General features: G+C 48.7%; 12 protein-coding genes across 12 annotated transcripts; 9 read left to right on the top strand and 3 right to left on the bottom strand.

The window, feature by feature from the left end:
* Positions 1-166: 166 nt before the first annotated feature.
* BC939DRAFT_460346 (ribosomal protein L13e) lies at positions 167-1650 on the top strand (the record flags this gene model as incomplete). The annotated part of the gene is made up of 3 exons (XM_051556865.1): positions 167-199; positions 517-726; positions 1110-1650. 3 exons carry the CDS (start codon positions 170-172, stop codon positions 1497-1499), a joined length of 630 nt encoding a protein of 209 aa, XP_051409205.1. The 3' UTR covers positions 1500-1650.
* A 416-nt stretch (positions 1651-2066) lies between these two features.
* On the top strand, positions 2067-4260 carry BC939DRAFT_460345 (major facilitator superfamily domain-containing protein). The gene is made up of 3 exons (XM_051556864.1): positions 2067-2534; positions 2666-2774; positions 2866-4260. Exons 1-3 carry the CDS (start codon positions 2285-2287, stop codon positions 4232-4234), a joined length of 1728 nt encoding a protein of 575 aa, XP_051409204.1. The 5' UTR covers positions 2067-2284; the 3' UTR covers positions 4235-4260.
* Positions 4261-4494: 234 nt separating this feature from the next.
* BC939DRAFT_505813 (uncharacterized protein) lies at positions 4495-5917 on the bottom strand (the record flags this gene model as incomplete). The annotated part of the gene is made up of 4 exons (XM_051560717.1): positions 4495-4778; positions 4898-5251; positions 5373-5564; positions 5683-5917. The coding sequence occupies 4 exons, from the start codon at positions 5915-5917 to the stop codon at positions 4495-4497; spliced, it is 1065 nt and encodes a 354-aa protein (XP_051409203.1).
* A 186-nt stretch (positions 5918-6103) lies between these two features.
* On the top strand, positions 6104-7945 carry BC939DRAFT_414139 (ribosomal protein S9). Its single transcript, XM_051552974.1, has 3 exons — positions 6104-6522; positions 7223-7593; positions 7709-7945. The coding sequence occupies exons 1-3, from the start codon at positions 6484-6486 to the stop codon at positions 7728-7730; spliced, it is 432 nt and encodes a 143-aa protein (XP_051409202.1). The 5' UTR covers positions 6104-6483; the 3' UTR covers positions 7731-7945.
* Positions 7946-8177: 232 nt separating this feature from the next.
* BC939DRAFT_479656 (uncharacterized protein) lies at positions 8178-8600 on the bottom strand (the record flags this gene model as incomplete). The annotated part of the gene is made up of 1 exon (XM_051558866.1): positions 8178-8600. One exon carries the CDS (start codon positions 8598-8600, stop codon positions 8178-8180), a length of 423 nt encoding a protein of 140 aa, XP_051409201.1.
* A 230-nt stretch (positions 8601-8830) lies between these two features.
* On the top strand, positions 8831-9345 carry BC939DRAFT_505810 (uncharacterized protein; the record flags this gene model as incomplete). The annotated part of the gene is made up of 2 exons (XM_051560716.1): positions 8831-9161; positions 9311-9345. 2 exons carry the CDS (start codon positions 8831-8833, stop codon positions 9343-9345), a joined length of 366 nt encoding a protein of 121 aa, XP_051409200.1.
* A 145-nt stretch (positions 9346-9490) lies between these two features.
* Positions 9491-11395, top strand: BC939DRAFT_460337 (uncharacterized protein; the record flags this gene model as incomplete). The annotated part of the gene is made up of 3 exons (XM_051556863.1): positions 9491-9525; positions 9589-11035; positions 11099-11395. 3 exons carry the CDS (start codon positions 9491-9493, stop codon positions 11393-11395), a joined length of 1779 nt encoding a protein of 592 aa, XP_051409199.1.
* A 1861-nt stretch (positions 11396-13256) lies between these two features.
* On the top strand, positions 13257-14233 carry BC939DRAFT_265475 (uncharacterized protein). The gene is made up of 3 exons (XM_051551096.1): positions 13257-13609; positions 13704-13926; positions 14037-14233. The coding sequence occupies exons 1-2, from the start codon at positions 13363-13365 to the stop codon at positions 13922-13924; spliced, it is 468 nt and encodes a 155-aa protein (XP_051409198.1). The 5' UTR covers positions 13257-13362; the 3' UTR covers positions 13925-13926; positions 14037-14233.
* Positions 13835-14510, bottom strand: BC939DRAFT_460333 (uncharacterized protein). Its single transcript, XM_051556862.1, has 2 exons — positions 14037-14510; positions 13835-13926 (listed from the first exon to the last, which is right to left on the bottom strand). The coding sequence occupies exon 1, from the start codon at positions 14431-14433 to the stop codon at positions 14041-14043; it is 393 nt and encodes a 130-aa protein (XP_051409197.1). The 5' UTR covers positions 14434-14510; the 3' UTR covers positions 13835-13926; positions 14037-14040.
* BC939DRAFT_505807 (uncharacterized protein) lies at positions 14432-14857 on the top strand (the record flags this gene model as incomplete). Its single annotated transcript, XM_051560715.1, has 1 exon — positions 14432-14857. The coding sequence occupies one exon, from the start codon at positions 14432-14434 to the stop codon at positions 14855-14857; it is 426 nt and encodes a 141-aa protein (XP_051409196.1).
* A 1064-nt stretch (positions 14858-15921) lies between these two features.
* BC939DRAFT_460326 (uncharacterized protein) lies at positions 15922-16924 on the top strand. Its single transcript, XM_051556861.1, has 3 exons — positions 15922-16003; positions 16273-16394; positions 16532-16924. Exons 1-3 carry the CDS (start codon positions 15976-15978, stop codon positions 16691-16693), a joined length of 312 nt encoding a protein of 103 aa, XP_051409195.1. The 5' UTR covers positions 15922-15975; the 3' UTR covers positions 16694-16924.
* Positions 16925-18105: 1181 nt separating this feature from the next.
* Positions 18106-19535, top strand: BC939DRAFT_400476 (uncharacterized protein; the record flags this gene model as incomplete). The annotated part of the gene is made up of 3 exons (XM_051552550.1): positions 18106-18306; positions 18679-18794; positions 18956-19535. Coding segments are annotated over 3 exons (897 nt in total), but the record flags the coding sequence as incomplete, so codon positions are not given.
* Positions 19536-20074: the final 539 nt, after the last annotated feature.

Below are 20074 nucleotides of genomic sequence, written 5' to 3'. Positions count from 1 at the left end.
TTTTCCTCCCTTGATCCCTCATTTATGTCGCCTCAAATCTTTCACCAAATCACTGGACATCGAACTTGGCGAACGCAACTCTTACATCAACCGGAAACTGTTCATCTCTGGATCTCGTTGGAATCAACTGTGATGCCCTCTACCGACTCTTTACGCCCGTCAACAGACCATGAAGCACAACAACCAATTGCCCGGAAACGTATGTATCCTGTTTTTTTTTTCTATTCAGAGAACAGAGCAGAGGATTTGCTCACAGGAGTCTTGATGGCCTTTGATTTTGGAGGAGCGGATTACGCTGGGTCTTTCACCAATTGCGCCGGGATATATATTTCGTCCCTTGCAGAAACAGACCAGCGTGCACTTCCAATCAATTGCTCATTCAGAACCTGTTTAGCCGTGGAGTCCTGTCCTGCCTTGTTCTCTTGATCATATATCTGTATGGAAGTAAATTTGGATGTTGATCATGGACTTTTGAGCGCTTACATTTTTTTTATATTGTTATTTTGAACAATACAGCACTTCCGCAAGGACTGGCAGTCGCGCGTCAAGACCTGGTTGGACCAGGCTGGTCGCAAGAAGTCCAGACGTATTGCGCGTGTCCAGAAGGCCGCCCGCATTGCTCCTCGCCCTGTTGATGGCTTGATCCGCCCCGCCGTTCGCTGCCCTACCATCAAGTACAACACCAAGCTCCGTGCTGGTCGTGGCTTCACCCTTGAGGAGCTCAAGGTATGCATCTCGCTGCTTTTGGTTACCCTGTTCTCGCGGCACGGAATACGGGGAGGACGAAAGCAACCGTTAGCATTGACGATGAGCAGATCTACAGGATAATGACCCGACATTCGACTCGCAGCAATTGAAAAGTTGGACAATATTGGCGGACCATCGTGTATTGATAATTATAACAAAACCGCCTCGACAGTTGTACTGGGGTTCTTCTTTTGCTCTCTCGAGAGCTGCAGGAACACTCTCGCTCTGGATCGCCGCCCTACCCCTCGCAGACATCCAACATAATCAACATCGACTTGGAGCGATCTATTTGGGCGATAATGAGAGATGGCATGGTAGCAGCGTATTTAAAGGCGACTATTCTTTTGCACATTATCTTGTAGGCTGCTGGCATCCGCCGCAAGGAGGCCCTCTCGATCGGTGTCTCGGTCGATGCCCGCCGCCGCAACAAGTCTGAGGAGTCCCTTCAGCTCAACGTTCAGCGCCTCAAGGCCTACAAGGCCAAGTTGATCGTCTTCCCCCGCAAGGCCGGTAAGATCAAGAAGGGTGATGCTGAGGTCTCTGAGCTCTCGAGCGCCACCCAGTTGTCTGGCGATCTTTTCCCCGTTACCCAGATCTGGGGCAAGGACAAGGCCCGCAAGATCACCGAGGAGGAGAAGAGCCGCTCTGCTTACGAGCAGCACCGCAAGGCCCGCTCCGTTGCCCGCCTTCACGGTATCCGTGAGGCCCGTCGCAAGGCCAAGGAGGAGGAGGAGGCCAACAAGAAGAAGTAAAGATCTTTATAGTCCTTCTGCCTTCTTGCGTCTTGTCTCTGTCTCCCTTTTCAATAAAGCAGTCGCCCACAACTGTTGCCAGTGCTCTGGTCAAAAAATTATGTAACCCTGGCGAACAGAAATGAAGAAGTTGTAATATTGACATTGACAATGGGTGTCGATCTGCTGAAAGAGCGTTGACCATGGTTTATGAAAAAAAAAAAAAAAAAAAAAAAAAAAAAAAAGGGCCCTTCCTTGCTCCCGTGTGTCAAGTTGGGCAAAGTCCGAATCCAACAATGATTGTCCGTAGCTGTGCGTCACCGTGGCATTTCCAAGATAGTCTGAGGAATGGAGTCATGGGAGTATATCCATGGTATCTAGCCAAAGAGAGAGCTGAGTTAGTCGGGAGGGAGAACCAGCCAGCCTATGGGCATAGTATATTGAGCGAACGTAGTCTAGCGGAGGGGCGATTTCGAACAGGAAATTAGAGGTCCACTGGACCTGTTGGATCTTGATCCTTGCATGCAGATAACCTTACCTCAGGCTAGAAATACCATAACTTGTTTTTGATTTTATGTATAAAAAGGAAAGTAGCCGTTTTAAGTGCGGTATTCCCCTCTCTTTATCCTCTCCTTCATAGTTCCTTTGTAATGCTCAAGAAAAAAGAAAGAAAAAAGTAGAGTGAACAACTAATAGCCAGTATTCCCGCATTCCGCTCCCAAGCTTCAGCATCGAACAAAAAGCACTCTTCATCCATTCGAAAAAAAAAAAGAAAAAAAAGAAAGAAGCAATCAGCGGGATTAAAAATGTCCAGCAACAACTCAACACAGACGGTCAATGTTCAGAAGCATTCTAGTGAAAAGAAGTGTGAAGCCATTACGATCGACAAACCAGGGGTAGCACGGCCGCCCCAAGAGCTTCAACCGACCAAACTAAACAGGCAAGACGAAGACGACGGTATGCAGACATTCAGCCATGACAAGCTATCGTCGATCCAGCAAAAAATGTCGCCTCTGATGCTATATGTGGTCTCTGTCGCTCAATTTATCGATATCAGTAAGTCGGACGTGGTCTTTTTAAAAAAGCAAACACTTGTCGCCTTCCTCCTTTGGGTCTTGCATGATTGCTAATGCTTCCTCTCCCCCTCTTTTCTTCCTCTTCTTCTTCTCTTTCTTCTTCTTCCTCAGTGAATGGTTCGGCCATGACTGTAGCGCTCGTTGATATCTCCAAGACTCTCAGCTTTGACAGCTTCAACACTCAGTGGATTATCAGCTCCTATATTGTCACCTTTGGAGGGTACGTCCCGCTCTCTTCACTCACGTCTTAGTACTTTCTTCTCTGTACCTCCTGTTTGACTGAACTGTCTCCTGTCGCGACTCTTCACTAGGTTCCTCTTACTTGCAGGTCGAGTCGGAGACATGTACGGCCACCGTAATGTCTTCCTCGTTGGCCAAATCTGGTTCGGAGTTTTTTCCCTCATCGTCTCGTTCTCGACCAACCCAGCCATGTTCTGTGTCACCCGCGCTCTTCAGGGCATCGGCGCCAGCATGAGTGTCCCCACAGCCCTCGGCCTCATCACCACAACCTTTCCTGCAGGACCCAGGCGTACGAGTGCGCTCTCGATCTTTGGTGGTTTCGGTGCCGCCGGTGCCGTGGTCGGTCTCCTCCTGGCAGGCGCCTTGATCTCGTCCATGAGCTGGCACTGGATCTTTCGGTTCTCGTCCATCTTTTCGTTTGTGCTCTTCATGCTTGGATTCTTGGCTATTCCCACAAGTCCGTTGAAGCTGAATCAGCCCCGGATCGACGTCGCGGGCGCGTTGACGGCCACGTCAAGTCTGATCTGCATCATCTATTACATCTCCACGGGCTCGGGCTATGGCTGGGCGTCTGTCCAGACCCTGCCTGTCCTGGCGGCGGGTTTGGTACTGTTGGGGTTGTTTGTCTGGATCGAAATGCGTCTAGTCAAGAATCCGATCATGCCGTTCCGGATCTGGCGACTCAAGAATTTCTCATCGGCGTTTGTGGCGATTCTGTTCCTGCAGGGTCAGTTCCAGGGATTCTGCTACTTTGCGACGTTGATCTTCCAGAACGTGATGGGGTACACCTCCATGCAGACGTCGCTCGCGTTCTTGGCTCATAGTATCGCGGCCATTATCGCGTTCACGGTCCTGGGAAAGGTCCTACCAAGGTACCGTCTGAAGCCCTTTATCCTGACCGGATTCGTGTTCCGCTGTGCGGCCGCCGTCATGTTTGGGTTTGTCACCACAAAGACTTCGTACTGGACATTGCCGTTCCTGGGCTTGCTAGTACATGTCGTTGGCTTGGGAACGTCGATCCTACCGGCCCAGATCACGGCGCTGAAGGATGCGAAGAACGAGGACCAAGGTGTTGTCGGCGCTCTGTATTCGACAGGTATGCAGCTAGGTGCACCCCTCGGATTGGCGATTGTCACGGCCATTTCGGAGAACTCTGTGGATCTGAAGGGCGAGGCTGCGTCTGTGGATCTGTTGATGGAGAGTTATCGTAATGGTCTGTTTGGCGTTGCGGGCCTGGGTGTTCTGGGAATTCTCGTTTCCATGTTGTTGATCCCCAATTCGCCTGCAGCTCCCCCCGCGACTCCTATGCCGGACCCTGCAGCGGCGCTCGAGATTGCGCCCACACCTGCTCCTATTGTGACAGATGCGGACGCAGAGGCGACCGAGGAGGATGACGAGATAGAACAAGGGAGAGCACATAGGGAGAAGTCGGAGGTTTAAGGATTTCTTTTCATACATAGATTTATACAGTACCCACAATGCACATGCATAATAGATCATTCCCTTTTCTCTTCGCGTTTCGCGAAACAAATAACCTAAAAAGGCCAATTGGTTGATCAAGATATTTTCCTGACGACGCAAAAAAAAAAAAAAAACCTCCCCCCAAAAGAGGCCACTTGCTTGAAGGACATTTTCCTTCGTATTTGGTTTTTATTCTATGTTCATAGAGAAACGAGGATTCGCTTGCTTTTACTTCATGTTTACATTTCCATCTCCCGCTGCGCATGTTCCTCATCCTTAATATCTTCCCGCTTGCGCCGCTCAATATAGTCCTGTTCCAGCAGGTAATCGATATCGGAGACGCGCCAGTTCCAGTCAACGGGTGCCTCGTCCGGTCGGGACAGGCTCCTGGACTTGACCATTTGCTCCGCAGGCTCAAAAAAAGGCGATTCGAACCGGACAAGAAGTGGGCGTCGAGTAAAGTCAGAGATCACGTCGGAATCCATGACTTTTGACTGAATCGTGTAGTCGATCGAGGCGTCAACTAATAAAAAAAAAAAAAAAGAAAAGAAAAGAAAAGAAAAAAGAACGCGCGATTGTTTTTAGATGGCATGATATCATCATCGATGATATCGTCATATATGAAAAAGAAAGCCGACTTACACTCGACGTCGACCTTGAACTGCACGCCCTCCATCATCATCTGGGCAACCTGGTCTCTCGAGGACATCTGATCTGTTGCTGCTCTGAGCGCGATGGTCAAGGACTGCCATCTCCATCGGATAAAGCCTCGGGTTGAGCCGCTCTTTAGCTTGGGTCCCAGCAGAACCCATACATCTTTGACTACGCCATCATGAACTGCTGCCAGTTTGATCGAAACATCCGACTTGACTTCTTCCTGCCGTTGAAGTTCAGATTCAAAGTAGTCGTAGAGTTCTTGTGTCATCATGTTGGTAAGCGGTGAGCGGTCGATGTTTGTTGAAAGCAGCGGCAGCATTTGATGGATAGCCATGCCAGCTAGAGAGAAAAGAAAAAAGAAAAAGAAAACCACCAGATCAATACCAATATCCATATGTGTTCGCTCTCTATGATTTGTTCTATTCGCAACCTTTCAGACAAACAACATTGTGTGTTATACCTCCTTTCAGAAACTGGTCTGGATAGTATTCTGATGAAGTATTGTTCCGAAGCATCCGCTCGCATGCCGATTTGCAGATCATATATTGAATAGACTGAGGGATCAAGCCCAGCATCGACCAAACTTTGGGCGCCTTTGGGTATGGATAGTGAGGGATCCTTGATAAATAACTAGACCCGTCGTACAGCCAGGCTAAGTAAAAGAAAGTGTGGACCGCAATAAGTATTATCAAGCATTGAGTTATAACTCCATTCGATACTTTGGATCTGATCCGAAGCGCAAAAGGAAAAAGAAAAGCAAAGAGACATACGGAATTCATAAGCGCGTGCGGTGATCTCGCCCTCTGTTGGTGGTTCCGTGCCCTCGGTCTCCGCTGTAGCTTGAACCGTGGGAGATATTGGCGGCGACGGAGACGCATTGTACGTGTCGTCTTTTTGAGGATGGAAGCGGATAGGCGAGGAGTGGATATCGCGAGCCCATACTGCCGTATTCCTATATATTGTCGCCCGCTGCAGCGGCCTTAGACTCCTGGCGAGGAATGACATGTTTGCAATGACGAAATGAATTTACGAGAAGGATGTGTTTTTGAGTCGTGTTCCGATAGTGCTTCCAGAAGCTGGTTCATATATACATGGGTTATAAGCGCGGATGAGATACCCTAAGCCACTGCTGTGGAGTAAGGCGTATAGGGATTGTCGGCTGTCAAGGTTTTGCTCCCTCTTTCAATTCCACTTGGTAATATTCAGCAACTGCCGAGGGTAGCATACTGGGCGGGAGACTGCTTTATTTGAGGCATCCATGGGCCATACCAGGACTCGCATCCAGCACCATCGACGGATGATCCAGTATCCATCGATTACCGTCAGGACACCATCCCACATCATATATTATCCATCAATTGACGAAACTGTTGACGAAACTATTGACGGGGACTTGTCCCAAAAACAATAAACGGAGCTGGATACTAAGCATGGAGAAAGGCCCAGGATGATCAGTTGACAGGACGAAACTACGATTCGACTTGTAGTGAAGGATCGCATCTACGAGGTCAGCTCGCGACTCACCCATCGACTCTTCTTGTCTCTACTGTCGATCTCTCCTTTAGTTCATTATGTCCGACTCGAAGAGTGTTCAGTGCTACGGCCGCAAGGCAAGTCTCTATTTTTATCAACGATGAACTAAGATTCAGTATGCATCAGGAAGCAAGGATCAGCAACAGCTTTACGGCCAACGTCAAAAGGAAGCGTATCAGACTGGAAGCTGCGGCTATTGCTTGGAGAAATTATGATCGGCTGGAGGAAACCATGATCAACTGTTCGACAGTGGAAGCGATTCGTGCACTAGCACCAGTTTGCACGGCATTACTCGGGGGGAAGACTCCAGTTACACCGCCTCGACAAACCAAGAGCAAGGACAACCACAAAACCATGTGGCGCCAGCTTCAACTTTGCTCAACCGGACTCGACTGACAGTGGAGATCGCTGCTTTTCAACTACAAGAGGGGATATAACAGCCCACAGCGCACACCCAGCCTACATTTTTGCAACTCTTCAGCTGTTCAACGGGTACCCAGCTTGCAATTGAACGATACGGATACCAAAGAATGCGACCGCCAAAGTGCTTCGATACCAACGCCATGTTCAAATCACTTGGCAGGGCGTGGCATGGGTTTTTATTCTTGGCAACTTCGTGAGCTTGTCAGCACAATCACTCTGTCTCGACCGCCATGACAATGCACAGGATACTGGCGACATGACGAACATATCAACTGGAGAAAGATATCTGCATGACGACGTGGAAATCTAACCACAAAAGCATCATTGTGTGCGCCTATCTGGACGTCCCAATAGAAAACCGCCACTGCCGTTGCTCACTGCAAGGCCGGCAAGGGTCTTATCCGCATCAACGGTTCCCCCATTGAGCTCGTCGAGCCCGATATCTTGAAGTTCAAGGTCTATGAGCCCATCCTCCGCGTCGGCTCCGACAAGTTCGCCAACGTTGACATCCGCATTCGCGTCAAGGGTGGTGGACACACTTCCCAGATCTATGCTATCCGTCAGGCTCTTGCCAAGTCCATCGTTGCCTACTACCAGAAGTATGTCGATGAGGCCTCCAAGAACGAGCTCAAGCAGATCTTCCTCCAGTACGACCGTACCCTCCTCGTTGCCGATCCCCGTCGCTGCGAGCCCAAGAAGTTCGGTGGTGCCGGTGCCCGTGCCAGGTAAATTTCTTTTTCTTTTTCTTTTCTTGTTCTTGTTCTTATGGTTCGCGAACAATCATTGTTATCCTCGCCTATACTAACACCTTGTTCAATTGATGCTTTTTACGACTTTTAGATACCAGAAGTCCTACCGTTAAACGGTCGCGATTTTCGGAATTGGTGCGACTTTTTTTATTTGCGACCAGCTCAGGCATGTGTGGAAGGACTTTTACGAGGCGTTTTCTTTCGGCGTTTCCTGTCGGGTCTTTCTGTGCATTGTTCAGTTGTGAATAAGGAATCGCTCTCTACACGAATAATAAATCTTATCCGTAGCTGAACCCATTACAGGTCCTAGCGGAAGGAATTGAACACATGTGGATTGTATTGTTGCCAGTACTTTTTTTTGAACTGGCGTGAAAATAGCTCGTTTCTCGCCGAAAATACGTCTGCGAAGATGCTCTTCCCGCGAGGACGTGCTACCTCTACTGTACACGTTTACTTATACGCGTCAAAGTTTACTCACGTCTTCCATCTCCACATGAGAGCGCGTCAAGGATCACTCATGTCTTTCAACTCATATTGCGAAAGACGATACGATCAACTGTCTAGACATTCTTCTCATCGGAAGAGATGGTGGTGGGACTGAGTTTGCTAGCAGCGCGTCTCAACAATAGAACATCGCGGGGAGAGAGGGCAGGAAGCTCCTTGCGCTGTCGAACTTCCTCTGCGACTGCTCGAGCAAATCTGAGCGCACTCCTGCAACATGCTGTCACCTTTTCGTAGAAGTCACTCGTCTGGACGGGGAGGTCGCTCGAGTCCACTTGCCACAGCCTGTAATGGCCCCGGTAGTCGAGCTTGAGGAAAGTCAACTTCTGATCGAAGAACTGTAACCCAAACATGGAGAAGTTGCCGTGGGGCTGATGACTCTCTGCCAACTTCTTGACTGCTGAATCCCAGCTTTCCTTCATCGACCGACCGAGCTTCCGCCGATCTTCATTCTTCTTTCGGACATCCTTCTCATATAGCATCGAGCACTCGCTGAGGAAGACCTGGTTACCCCACGTGTCGTTGCCCGTGATGCCGGCCCGCTTGTACTTATTCAGCTTGTCTGTCAAGTCCCTGTTTGCGTTCCTCTTCTCGCCAGTACCGGTGATGGCGATCTCGCTCAAATCAGACTCTTTTGTCTCTTACATAAGCCAACGCACTCCTTCACCCGCTCACTCAACCACACTCAAACATAGTCACCTGCGCGGCTACCATGGCCAACATCACCTTTTTCTGTCTTGTCGAGGAAGATCCTGCTGCGAAAGCATTCTCGTTCAAGAACATTCCCTCCTCGGATACTATCGACGATCTCAGGAAGCGCATCAAGGCCGAGAAGGCCAACGATTTCCACGACATCGATGCGAACAATCTCACGCTCTGGCGCGTCTCGGTTCCACTTACGGACGATGAGGAGGAGCTCCCCATCATACTCGACACCCTGAATGAGAAGAAGAAACTGCGGCCAACGACTCGCCTCTCCAAGGTCTTCACAGAAGAGCCGTCTGAAGAAGTAATCCACATCATTGTGCAGCTACCACCGCCAGGTAAGGCTTTCACGCTCACTTTGCAGTCGTGCCTGGACCTATCCGCTGTCTATTTTTGTGCTGAATACTGAGTCTTGACAACGACTGGGAAGCCCACTAAATAAGAGTCTCTCTTCCCATTATTTCTACTTGCGTGTCCGATGCAATAGAGTTCCTAAAAAGATGTCTCGACAACCAAGGTTAGAAAACTTGCGATGATCAAAACGCCTGATTGACTTGCAGCGTATGTTCGGGATTTTGCTGCTGACTTGCGGTAACTCCATCTGTATCGTTTATTCCCGACTACAATATTGTCTGTTTCTTCGACAATGGCAGTATCGGAAAGTCCGATGAAACGACGCCGTTCAGCAGAGCGCTGGGAACCGTAAACTGCAACCGATGGCAAATCTGTGGAGTTGCCGCCGCTAATGTTGGAGATGCTTAAGAGAGACGAGCTCAAGCCAGACCCCCGCTCGGATTTCTCCTCACTGCTGAATGTGCAAGTCGGCAGCCAAATTACGACGAAGCATCCTGGTCAGGTTCCCAAGTACTTTGGACAGGGCTACCAGGGCAACCAATTCTTCGTTACCGAGCAGATGATGGAAATTTGGCAAATGCTTGCGTCTGATACCAAGTTCCCAGTCAAGAAAGTCTTGTCCGGTCCAATGGGCGTAGGAAAGTCGTATCTTGCCTGGTTTCTTGCAGCCCAGGCGTACGCTAATGGCTGGCTGGTCCTTTACGTTAGTGACGCGTCCAGACTTAATCAGGATACAGCGGAGAGGGCGTCAATCGAGATTTGCAAACGGTTCTTAGCTATCAACAAGGATATTTTGACTGCCGCTGAGCTCAAGGAAATGGTAACCTATGAGGATCGATCAACTCCCCTCGTGGTGTCTATCGCCGGGACCATCCTCGGGAGTCTGCTCCAGCGACGAGAGCGCAAATCTCTTTATATCATCGACGAGCATGGCGCACTGTTCGCATCTGACCCTCCGGCACCTGATCGGCTCGTGCTTTTGCTACCACTGCAATCATTCAACTGTTGGGAGGAGTCGGCAGCGGGAGCACGAGTGATCTTTACTGGCACTGCTCATGCAAAATTCGAGAGGGCTTACCTTATAGATGGAACCCATCTTATTTACGTTGGCCCGCTGTCACCAGCAATCTTGGGCAGGTTGCAAGCTGGAGTCTTTTCTCATTTCGATTCGACGGTCCGTGATCATGTGTCTGACATCGAAGATGAAGTGCTGAGGATCACGAATTGCGTGCCGCGTGAGCTCGTGAATCTGGCCCAAGAGATCGGAACCGCACCGCTTACCTTGAAGGAAATCAAGGAAAAACTGGACATTTTCGAGGAACGCCGGCGTCATGAGTTTAAATATGTTGCCGAATCTCATTACAATTCGCTTCCTAGAAACTCCAAGGATGGAACCCGTCTGGCCCTTGCGCAGATGTTCCTGCCCAGCAAAGACCGACCTACCGCTATATTCAACTGGAGGTTTCTGGATTTTGGAATGGTGTATCAATACCTCAGTAGCAGCGAGATAACGGTTTTTTATAGTCCGATCTGTCCAGCTGCCAAAGCCGCGCTCTTGGATTTGTACAAGCTATGTCCACTACCTGAGTCTTATCGATATGGCCTCGCTCAAGATAATCTGGACGGTGAACAATTTGAGGACGCCCTCTTCCAGCAGCTTATCCGGACATCTGGCTCGATGCTCGAGACGACAGACCTTGTCGGGAAAAATGCAGTGGATATACATTTGAAAATCTCGGGATACGAGTTGCTTCAGGAACCACCCAGAAACTTCGGCAAAGATGGCTTGGATATATTGATACGTTGCTATGCAGGGTACCCGCGGTTCGACTTTCTCCTTGGATACACATTCTTTCAAGTATCTATCGGCAACTTCGCAAAACACGACAGTGATGCGGCAAAAATCGACCTCGCCTTCGAGCGGAAAGGTGGCAAGAATCAAATCGAGGAATATCTGGATGCGATGTTTGGCGACGTTCATAAAGCCGATATCAATCTCAATTGCAGGGGCGGCAATAATTACACCAAAACATTCGTCGTTTCAAGAGATGGCCGGGCCTGCCCACTATTCAGTATCGTCTACATCTGCGGTAGACCAGGAGCAACCAATCACCCGAGTAAGGCTCAGGAGTACCCAAGAATCAGACACATATCCTACGAGGAGATCAAGTCCAAATTCTTTGGTGTTTCCCTGCCGAGATTTAGCAGAATTGCATAAGAATAATCTATCTGCCTGGAAGAGAGGGAGAAGGATAGGAGAAAGAGAGGAGGGAGGGAGCGGGGAATGCATCAATGGAGGAGACAGTGTCACCAAAAAAAGACGCGCTCTCCTGTTAAGTATCATGCCTACAATCCAGGAACAATGCCTTGAAACAATATGGACGATTGACATACTGTGATTTCGTGCTACAGATCATGTATGCGATAGACATGCCTTTTTGGGAATGGACGTCCTTTACAAGAAGAGTGAACAAGTACGCGGAAAGGAATGACGAAGAATTGCCATCCGGTGGGCGGGACAAGTTCTTGACAATTTTATCCATAGAGTCCATACACGCGACACAATTTCTGGGTCAAATGGGCTGCATCATGAACAGATCACCGATACAACAATAAGGGATGCTAAGTAAGAGCAGTGAATGGTACATACTGTATGGACGACAAGTAGTAAGCCTTACCTTGGCCTGGAAAGACGTAACCCACGCAACCATGAAATACTGCCTATCGTCACTGCCCACATTATCATCAAATGGACTATAGCTTCGCCACCTTCAGAGCGGATGGTCTCCACTCAAAGATTCAAAGATGTATACTCTGAATAACATCAAAATGCTTCCTCGGGGTGGTTGTCTTGTGCCGATACATGCATTTACGGATGTTCTCATATGTAATATGAAGGCCTGAAGGTGCAGTTCCATTACTGGATTCCAGCTAGAGTACGAAGGTGTTAGCTGAATAGAGCACAAACTTGCGCCTGACAATAAAAAAATGAAATAAATAACCGTACTTGCGCGAGCTGTTCAGTGGAAGGTGTAAGCTTCTTGATGGAATACCAATCTTTGCCCTCTTTGACCATTTTCCTGGTCTAGTTACGCTCAGAAGGCATGCCGCCAGGGTGGATAGGTTTGTCGCGTGTGAGTGCTTCCAGTAGTACTCCGGATTCTAATACAAGCAAGACAACCTTGATTCACTGAGTTGAGAGCCATTAATATCGTTTTTTTTCGCGTCCTGAGTGTCTACACGCGTATTTGATGGACTAGTCGTAAAGAGGTAGGCGGCTGGTCGTGTTGGTGCGAGCTACAGGCAGAGGCCCATCTAAGGGCGGGTCTCAACAGTAAAACGTACGAGAGCGCTTCTCGGAGAAATGAATTCACTGGTATGCTAGGCGCTCCTGCTCCCAGAACGATCGAAAAGTTTCGGGAGTGTAAGCGTCCATGTTTCGCGAAGTCGTATGGAGTGGGAGATTTTTTTAATTAGACTCAGGGGAAGCAGTCGTGCATGTTGAATTATAAATGGAACGATTTTTTTTTCTCACACCCTTCCAATATCGCCTTCACACTCCCAATCTTCCCTTCCAACATCACTCTTCACTCTTCATCCTATCCCCCTTCCCATAGCATCCTTCCCCTGATAACTTCGATTCTTCATAAATTCGCCTTGGGCATTGAGGGCCTGTGGCCTTTCCTGAAACGGAAAGGGTACGAAGCCACTGTGTGCCATCGGCAATTCGACATCTCCAGTCCACTTCTCGACCGCCCACGGTTTCGAGTAGACGTCCTTGGAACAGTTTTCCTTACTATTTAACATGCCTACACATCCTATGCCATGGACATTGCGCACCCGATTGTCGAGAGGAAGCTGAAGAAGCTGGTAATCCCTGCCAATTCTGTTCTTTACTTGGACGGCGGTCTTTCTTAAGAAAAGGAACTCATTAATCTTCGGCGACAAGCAATCGGCGACAAAGCATTGGCATTGACTCAACAAGAAATCGCTCAGTTGAAGGGCCGCGTAGCGCAGGGACTACGTGTTCGGAAACAACATTTTCTTACCGTACAAAGGAGCCTGAGGAGGGCCTTTTATTGGACGCCAGCGGCACGACAAGCATTTGCAAGCTACCTCCGACTTCAGGGGCGGGCTGTAAAGGGGTGCCAGACCGAGGCGGATATCAAGATTGGGAAGGATTGCATGCCGGACAGCGTCGTCATATCGCAAGACAGTGACATGCTTGTTTACGAAAGGATCTCAACAGTGTGGCGACCGATCTCCAGAGGGCAGATTCTTGTATACGACGTCTCAGGCATTCTAGCGACACTAGGGGTCAATAGGACTCTGCTCACAGTCTTGGGTGTGGTCTCTAAGAACGACTACAACGCCAACATCCCTACGCTGGGTTGTGTCGGCAATTTTAGCATCATCAAGGTCTTGGATGGAGGTAATATTCATTTAAACGAATGACCGTTCTTTGTGTGGGCCTGTTCTGATGCAATGTTCTTTTATATTCCTTGTGGGCACCGCATTGATGATAGAGCAGCTTTGTCCCACCGTCTGGTCGTCCCCAAGGATTTTAAGTAATGAAAAGTTCGCTATATCGCTTAAAGTGTTCGTCAGTTGCACACGGACATTTGCGCCATCAGTCCAGACCTTCATGGCTCCTGAGTACCACGAGCTTCGCTCAGACTTCAATCGCATCAAGGGACAGCACATCAAGAATCAAGCAACGTTGCGAGATGCGCGCCAAGTAGGGTGAAGGTATAAAGCGCTGTTACTTACCGTGTCAAATGTTGCTTACATTCTGGTGCCACTTGTCTAAATAGAACGAAGTTATTAACTCTGGCTTACTCATCATGGAATCACGATAGCGAGTTACCTGGGATCACGGTTCAGCGCCACAAGCCCTAACAGACGTTTAATTGCTACCGCTCGGTCGTTTCCCCTGCTCCGCAGGACAAAGAGGCAGAGACAGTCGAAGACATGGAGATGGCAGCAGCCCAGCCCAGCTTGTTTCAAAAAAAAAAGACCCTTCAACACCAGCGCACTCGAAAAATAGAGCACGAGCCACCAGAGAGTATGAAACAGTATGCATGGAAGCCTTAGAAGAAGCCGCCGGAGAGCCCAACTGGCTACAATGCCGATTCTTCCCAATAAAAGAATACGAATAACAAGAACAGCAGCAACAAATGCAGCAAAGAGAAGGACAACTGCAACGGAAGCAAGGACAAGAACAAGGGCAAACCAGTCAAGCCAATAGGAGGACATGGACAAGAAAGGACTTATGAGAGCAACATCCCACAGTAACCCTCGATATTGGGACTCTATCTGTCAATATCGACGGAGCCATGATCAACCAACCAGATTTAGCGTCCGAGGTGATCAGATGTTTGCAGGAACCCGTGCGCTTCGAACTATATCCACCATTGCCGGAACGGACTACTACTTGACTGAAGTTCGAAACGTTTTTAAGACTCGGCAAGATGTTACAGCTCTTTGGGGATGCAGACCAGAGGAAATCAAGATGCTTGGTCTCGATCTTGGCCAAGCATGCGTAGTCGGAGCAAGCGCGTTGTTGCCTGAGGAATCCAAGGAGGCGGAACTCGAGAAGGCCCAGCGAGATCAGGATGGGCGGTATCGCAGCGAAAGAACTCTAAACCGACCCCCAGTCCCGCCACTTATTATAATCTGAGTGCGAAGCAGAAGGCTGTCTACCAACCAATCTTCAAATACCGGCGCTGGCTGAAAGAGTACAAACGAATGGCCCTTCCTGGCGCAATAGAATCCATTAGCGACATCGAGAGTAGAGAACTTGGGAACGCAAAGTAGCAGTTCGACAGCTTTTAAAACCACAGTAGGGCTGTTGAAAAGCACCAGTGGGATGCCAAGAAGGCTCAGCAAGCAGAGTACGCGACTATTACGAACCGTCTGCCCAAGATAGGTCGGGGGTGGAGCTGGCAGACAGAGGGATGAAGCGAACAAAGTTGTGATTGGGGTGGGCCTTGGACAGTTTTCAACAAAGTCTAGGCTCTCCTCGTTGCATACATCCTTCCAGTCGTACTTTGTTCAAAAAGTAAGTGTACAACATCGCCCATGAGTATGGGATTCGAAGGAATATTTTTATTGTCAATGATACTAATGGATTGTCGTTGCTAGGCTCGCTCTCTTGGGTACATTGTCGTGGGAGTGAATGAGTATTACACCTTTAAAAAGTGTCCAACCTGCGAGTGGTTTGTCGGGAAGGTGGAGATCCGCAGGCTGTACTGCTCGACCTGCAAGTCTTACATGTACCGCGATATCATGGTGGGGGCACAACGTTGCCAATGCGATTCGTGGCCATTTGCTCCATCAACGGTGACCGTTATATCTTCTACTGGTGGATGACGCCGGGGACTACCCTTGGGAGCAAGCTGCGAAGTCGCAGACAGATACTAGCAGCAGCAGCAGCAGCAGCATGAGTATTATCAACAGTGCTAGCAATTCGAGCACTAGTTACACGGGTTCTGGACAACATGGAACTCGAGCGCGGCCTCTGTGGAAGGGCCTGCCACCCGCCGTGTGCCTGAGCGAGCGTAGCTGCCTCAATCTGCAGTCGCTCTCATATACCAAGAATGTGTTTGCGGACACACAGTGTTGGCAATACCAACCACACTTTTGTTTTCGGTGACGTTGGATCGGTCGGGTTTAATGTTGGACTATGTAGGCAGTAATCGTATAAAAATAACGCGGCGGAATAGAGCATGTATTTGAAATCTGATCTAGATTCAGTTACTACACTTTCCCCATCCTCATCAACTTCACTTTGACATAATGGCCTCCGGATACGGTTACAGCGGCGGTAAGACCGAAATCCTCCTTGCATGGCCAAGGCAATCTCGAGTCGCGTGGGTGTATAAACGGCTAACTGATCCACTACCTGTGTCGTTCTTTTCTCTGTCTCATTTCAACTCACACATCCGGATCTTCCGAAACGTCCGAACTGTATCTCCGGTTGTCCACATTATTGCTACAACAACAACAACACAACTCTTGCATGGCGTTTCATTGATATTATCCCCTTTCCGACCAAAAACGCTCGACGTCTTGACGACTTTGCATTCATAACAGGACGCAGCAGATGCTACCCTTTCTGGCAAGAGTTCCACAAGTGCTACGCTCTTGCTGACAAGCCCGAGGAGTGCGTTCTCCAGCGCGATGATTATCTTGAGTGCCTTCATCACAGCAAAGAGGTTAGAAGCAGCGCGTCATTATTAGTGCTCAATTGGCCCTGGAGTTTTTTTTTTCTGACTTTGCCGTTGCATCCGTACTAGATTGAGTAATTGAGTACTAAAGTCACAGCTGTATGTGTTGTCTTTTGAACCAATAGATCCTCCGCACAAAGACCGTTCAGGATGAGGCGTACAAGCAGAAGGAGAAGCGCGCCAAGGAGGCCGCCGAGTCCAAGAAGAAGGCCGACTCTGCCTCGGCTAGTAATGTGCCAAGGTTGAACGTTGTGGAGGAGAAAGCAAAGGCGTCGACATCAGCATAAAGAAAACCAGGGATTGAACGGATCGATAAACTGGAATTGAACGATTTAGAGGCGGTCTCCTATCGGCACACCGCACTGTACCTTACTACACGGAGGAAACAAACACAAACACACAAGGACAGATTTGCAGGGGGTTGCTTGTTTTTTATTTTTATTTTTCGATTGGAATAAAAATATGACCTGCATCTTCTGTTTAATTGCACCTGGTCCTATCATTGACAATGCATGGCGTGAAAAGATCCTTAAAAGGGTCCTGAAAGGGTTTTCAGTTGTCCCATTATAACGGCGCAGGAGATGATGTCACAAATGTTGTTTGTAGATTCTGAAAGGAGCCGAGAGGAGAACAGTGCATGCTACTAAAGTGTTTATTCCAAAATAGAACGGATCAAATGGATCATTCAGCTGTTCGTACCGCATGCTTACCAAAGTGGCGAATATCCGTCGCTAAATAACTGGGTATTGTCTCAATGATCAATTGACTGATAGGGCTTCTTCAGCGAGTGCCTTTAGTAGCTATTCTGGCGAGTTTTATAAGTACCAGGACGACATGCAGCATAGGATGTTATCACCAGAAAAGGGCTCTGCAGCAAAGCAGATTCGTCTTGTTTGCCAATGCAGATCGTCCATGATTCTCTGCGCCCTTGGATTTGAGGGCGCCCATACCACGCGACATGAGATGGGGTTGAACAGCATGTAAATGGGTATATGTTCTCCTCCGTACCTCGAGTTCATTGATGCACAGTGTCTTACCTGGTCCTGATTGGCGAAGAAGAAAATAATAAGGGATCATTGGGATCACCATTACGGCTTCTGCCCAAGATCACTGGGTTACTAGCCCAACTGTCTGCTTCTTCCTGCCCCCAACTTTCAACCTTTCGGCTGTATTTTGCACATTCCAATCTCACCAGATCTTGTTTGGTTGTCATCCTCAATCTCTCTTTACCAACCAGGCCAGATTATCACTGCACCAGGCGCCAACATCTTCTTGTATTTCTTCATCCTCTCACTTTCGTTCTCTGGTAGCGGTGCATGCCCGGTCTTCAACAGCACCAACGAATATCTTCATCTTGGTGTGTGTCTTAGCTCGTTAACTGCCACAACGCTCTCTTTTTCTGATTTTCTATCTTCTCCAACTTCCCCTCCTACCGTCTTTGAGGCTTGCCACTTCGACGCAAACCGCTGCTCTCACACCTCAGGCATTGGATATTTGACCAAGAGCTAGTCTTTTAATACTATCACTGTTCCCGCTCCCGTCCTTCCTTCTTTCGTTCACGATCCCTTGTGGGGTTATCTTTATCGCACTTCTCGACGGTCCACTTACTCACGCGCCAGCCAAACAATATCTCGCCTGCGGCATTCGACATACGTATTACGTTCGTGACACCATCGCACAGCGCACGAGCCCATCTACGATGGGGAACGTATATTCAATCACCCTCTGCGATCGCGACCTGCATCATGTACCAGACGACATTTACAAGCACCACAAACATGTCGCCAAGCTGCTTCTACGACGCAACAACATCCAGGAGATCCCGCGGGAGATCAAAGTGTTGATCAATTTAGTTGAGCTGAGTCTGCGAGATAACCTGCTGACATCGCTTCCTCATGAAGTAAGTAAAGATCGCTATTACCTACAAGAAGAGAGGTGATATGGGGCGTCAAAAGGAGCCATACCAACAACTTCTCGCGGCGAGCAGCAGAACAGGCAATTGGCAGGGACAAGCCCAGTCAGAGTAATTCAAATTCGTAAAGGCGATTAGAGACGCGGAGGAGGAAAGGATATGGAAGACACACGCACAGAAATATGATCATCAATTGTCAGTCAGGTTACTGTCCATCATTCGCATGGTCAACTTGTGAAACCGAAACCTCCAAAACACCAAACCGCAGTTTAGGAACAGAGTTACCATGGATATAGTAGACATGGGATCCGAAGAAAGTTGTAGATGTCTTCTAATATTCGTGTTGTCATGATAACCTAGATGACAAATCTCAGAATACTTCAGAAACTTTCGCTCGCCAGCAATAGATTGCAGGAACCTCCTGAACTCATCGCAGTATTCAGTCAGCTCACATGGCTGTCGCTTGCCAGTAATACGTAAGGCAGAGGATTCATTTTCTAACTGGGCCTGTTGCAGCGTCAAGGACAGTAACCTGGCTGCGATCGTCGGCGTTTTCTTGGAGATTATCCCTGACCATCCGCTGCCTTTTTTTTTTTTTTTTTTTACTGTCGTGTCTCTCTGCTCAATGTGCCTATAGATTGACGACATTGCCTGACTCATTCGCTAACCTGCAGAAGCTGACGTCGCTCGACCTCCAGCGGAACCGCATCAGCGCCATACCGGAGTGTATCTTTCAAATGCGGTCGCTGAATATTTTACTACTTCAAAAGAACAGGATCACGACAGTCTCACCACATATTGGCCAATGCACACAGCTCGTCTCCTTGAACTTGTCTTACAATCGCATTCTGCATCTGCCGACTGAGATGAAAGAGTGCAAAAACTTGCAACACCTGCTTCTAAGTGTGAACACGATTCAGAGCCTGCCCGGTGTACTTTGCGAGGCATGGACGAGCCTCCTGAACCTGGATTTGCATACCAATGACCTTAAAGAACTTCCCGAGCAACTTGGCTGTATGAAGTCGCTTCGGCGACTTAACCTGGCGATCAACAAAATAGAGGCGATCCCAGCATCGATTGGACAGCTTCAATTACTGGAGTGGTTGAACCTTAACGACAACAAGCTGGTGGGCCTACCATCCACAATGGAGCAGATGCAGAAACTTGTCAAAATGGGAGTCGTGCAGAACAGACTACAGACGTTACCTGCCGCATTGGCGCGTCTAAGCTTGTTATACAAACTGGATTGTCGTCGCAATGAGATCAATTACCTTCCTAGCGCGTTCAAGGACATGCAAGGTATTCACAGTCTGCTGTTGGAGGAGAACCCTCTGAGCGTCAAATATGGTATCTCTAGCTACAATCGGGAACCGGCAATGCTCCTTGAGCTGGCGGCGAGAGCGGTGTTGGATCGTTATAGCCCACAGGAGAACGGGTCTTCAACATCTGGCTCTTCCAACTATTCGTCCTCATCGACTTTTACCGGATCTTCATCGGAGGACGTGTCGGACGTTGCTATTGCTCAGCTTCTTCCAACCATGGCTGATCTTGGGATAACGAAATCGGCGCCTTCTTTTCCGTGCAGCCAGCCTGCTCAGCACAAGAGCCGATACAGTATTTTCAGTCGAGCCTGCGCATCGGTTCATTCGCATCAATCGTCCAAACCAGCACGAACGTCCACTTTATCTTCGACTTGCTCTAGTAATTCGGCTTCATCGACATCTACATCTTCGTCGCCGTCGTCGTCTTCACCCTC

The sequence above is a fragment of the Gamsiella multidivaricata genome (assembly GCF_025024155.1).
Source record: "Gamsiella multidivaricata strain RSA 2152 chromosome Unknown BC939scaffold_62, whole genome shotgun sequence".
NCBI lineage: Eukaryota > Fungi > Mortierellomycota > Mortierellomycetes > Mortierellales > Mortierellaceae > Gamsiella > Gamsiella multidivaricata.
Note: the sequence above shows the minus strand (reverse complement) of the source record. Positions and strands in the feature narration are given on the sequence as shown.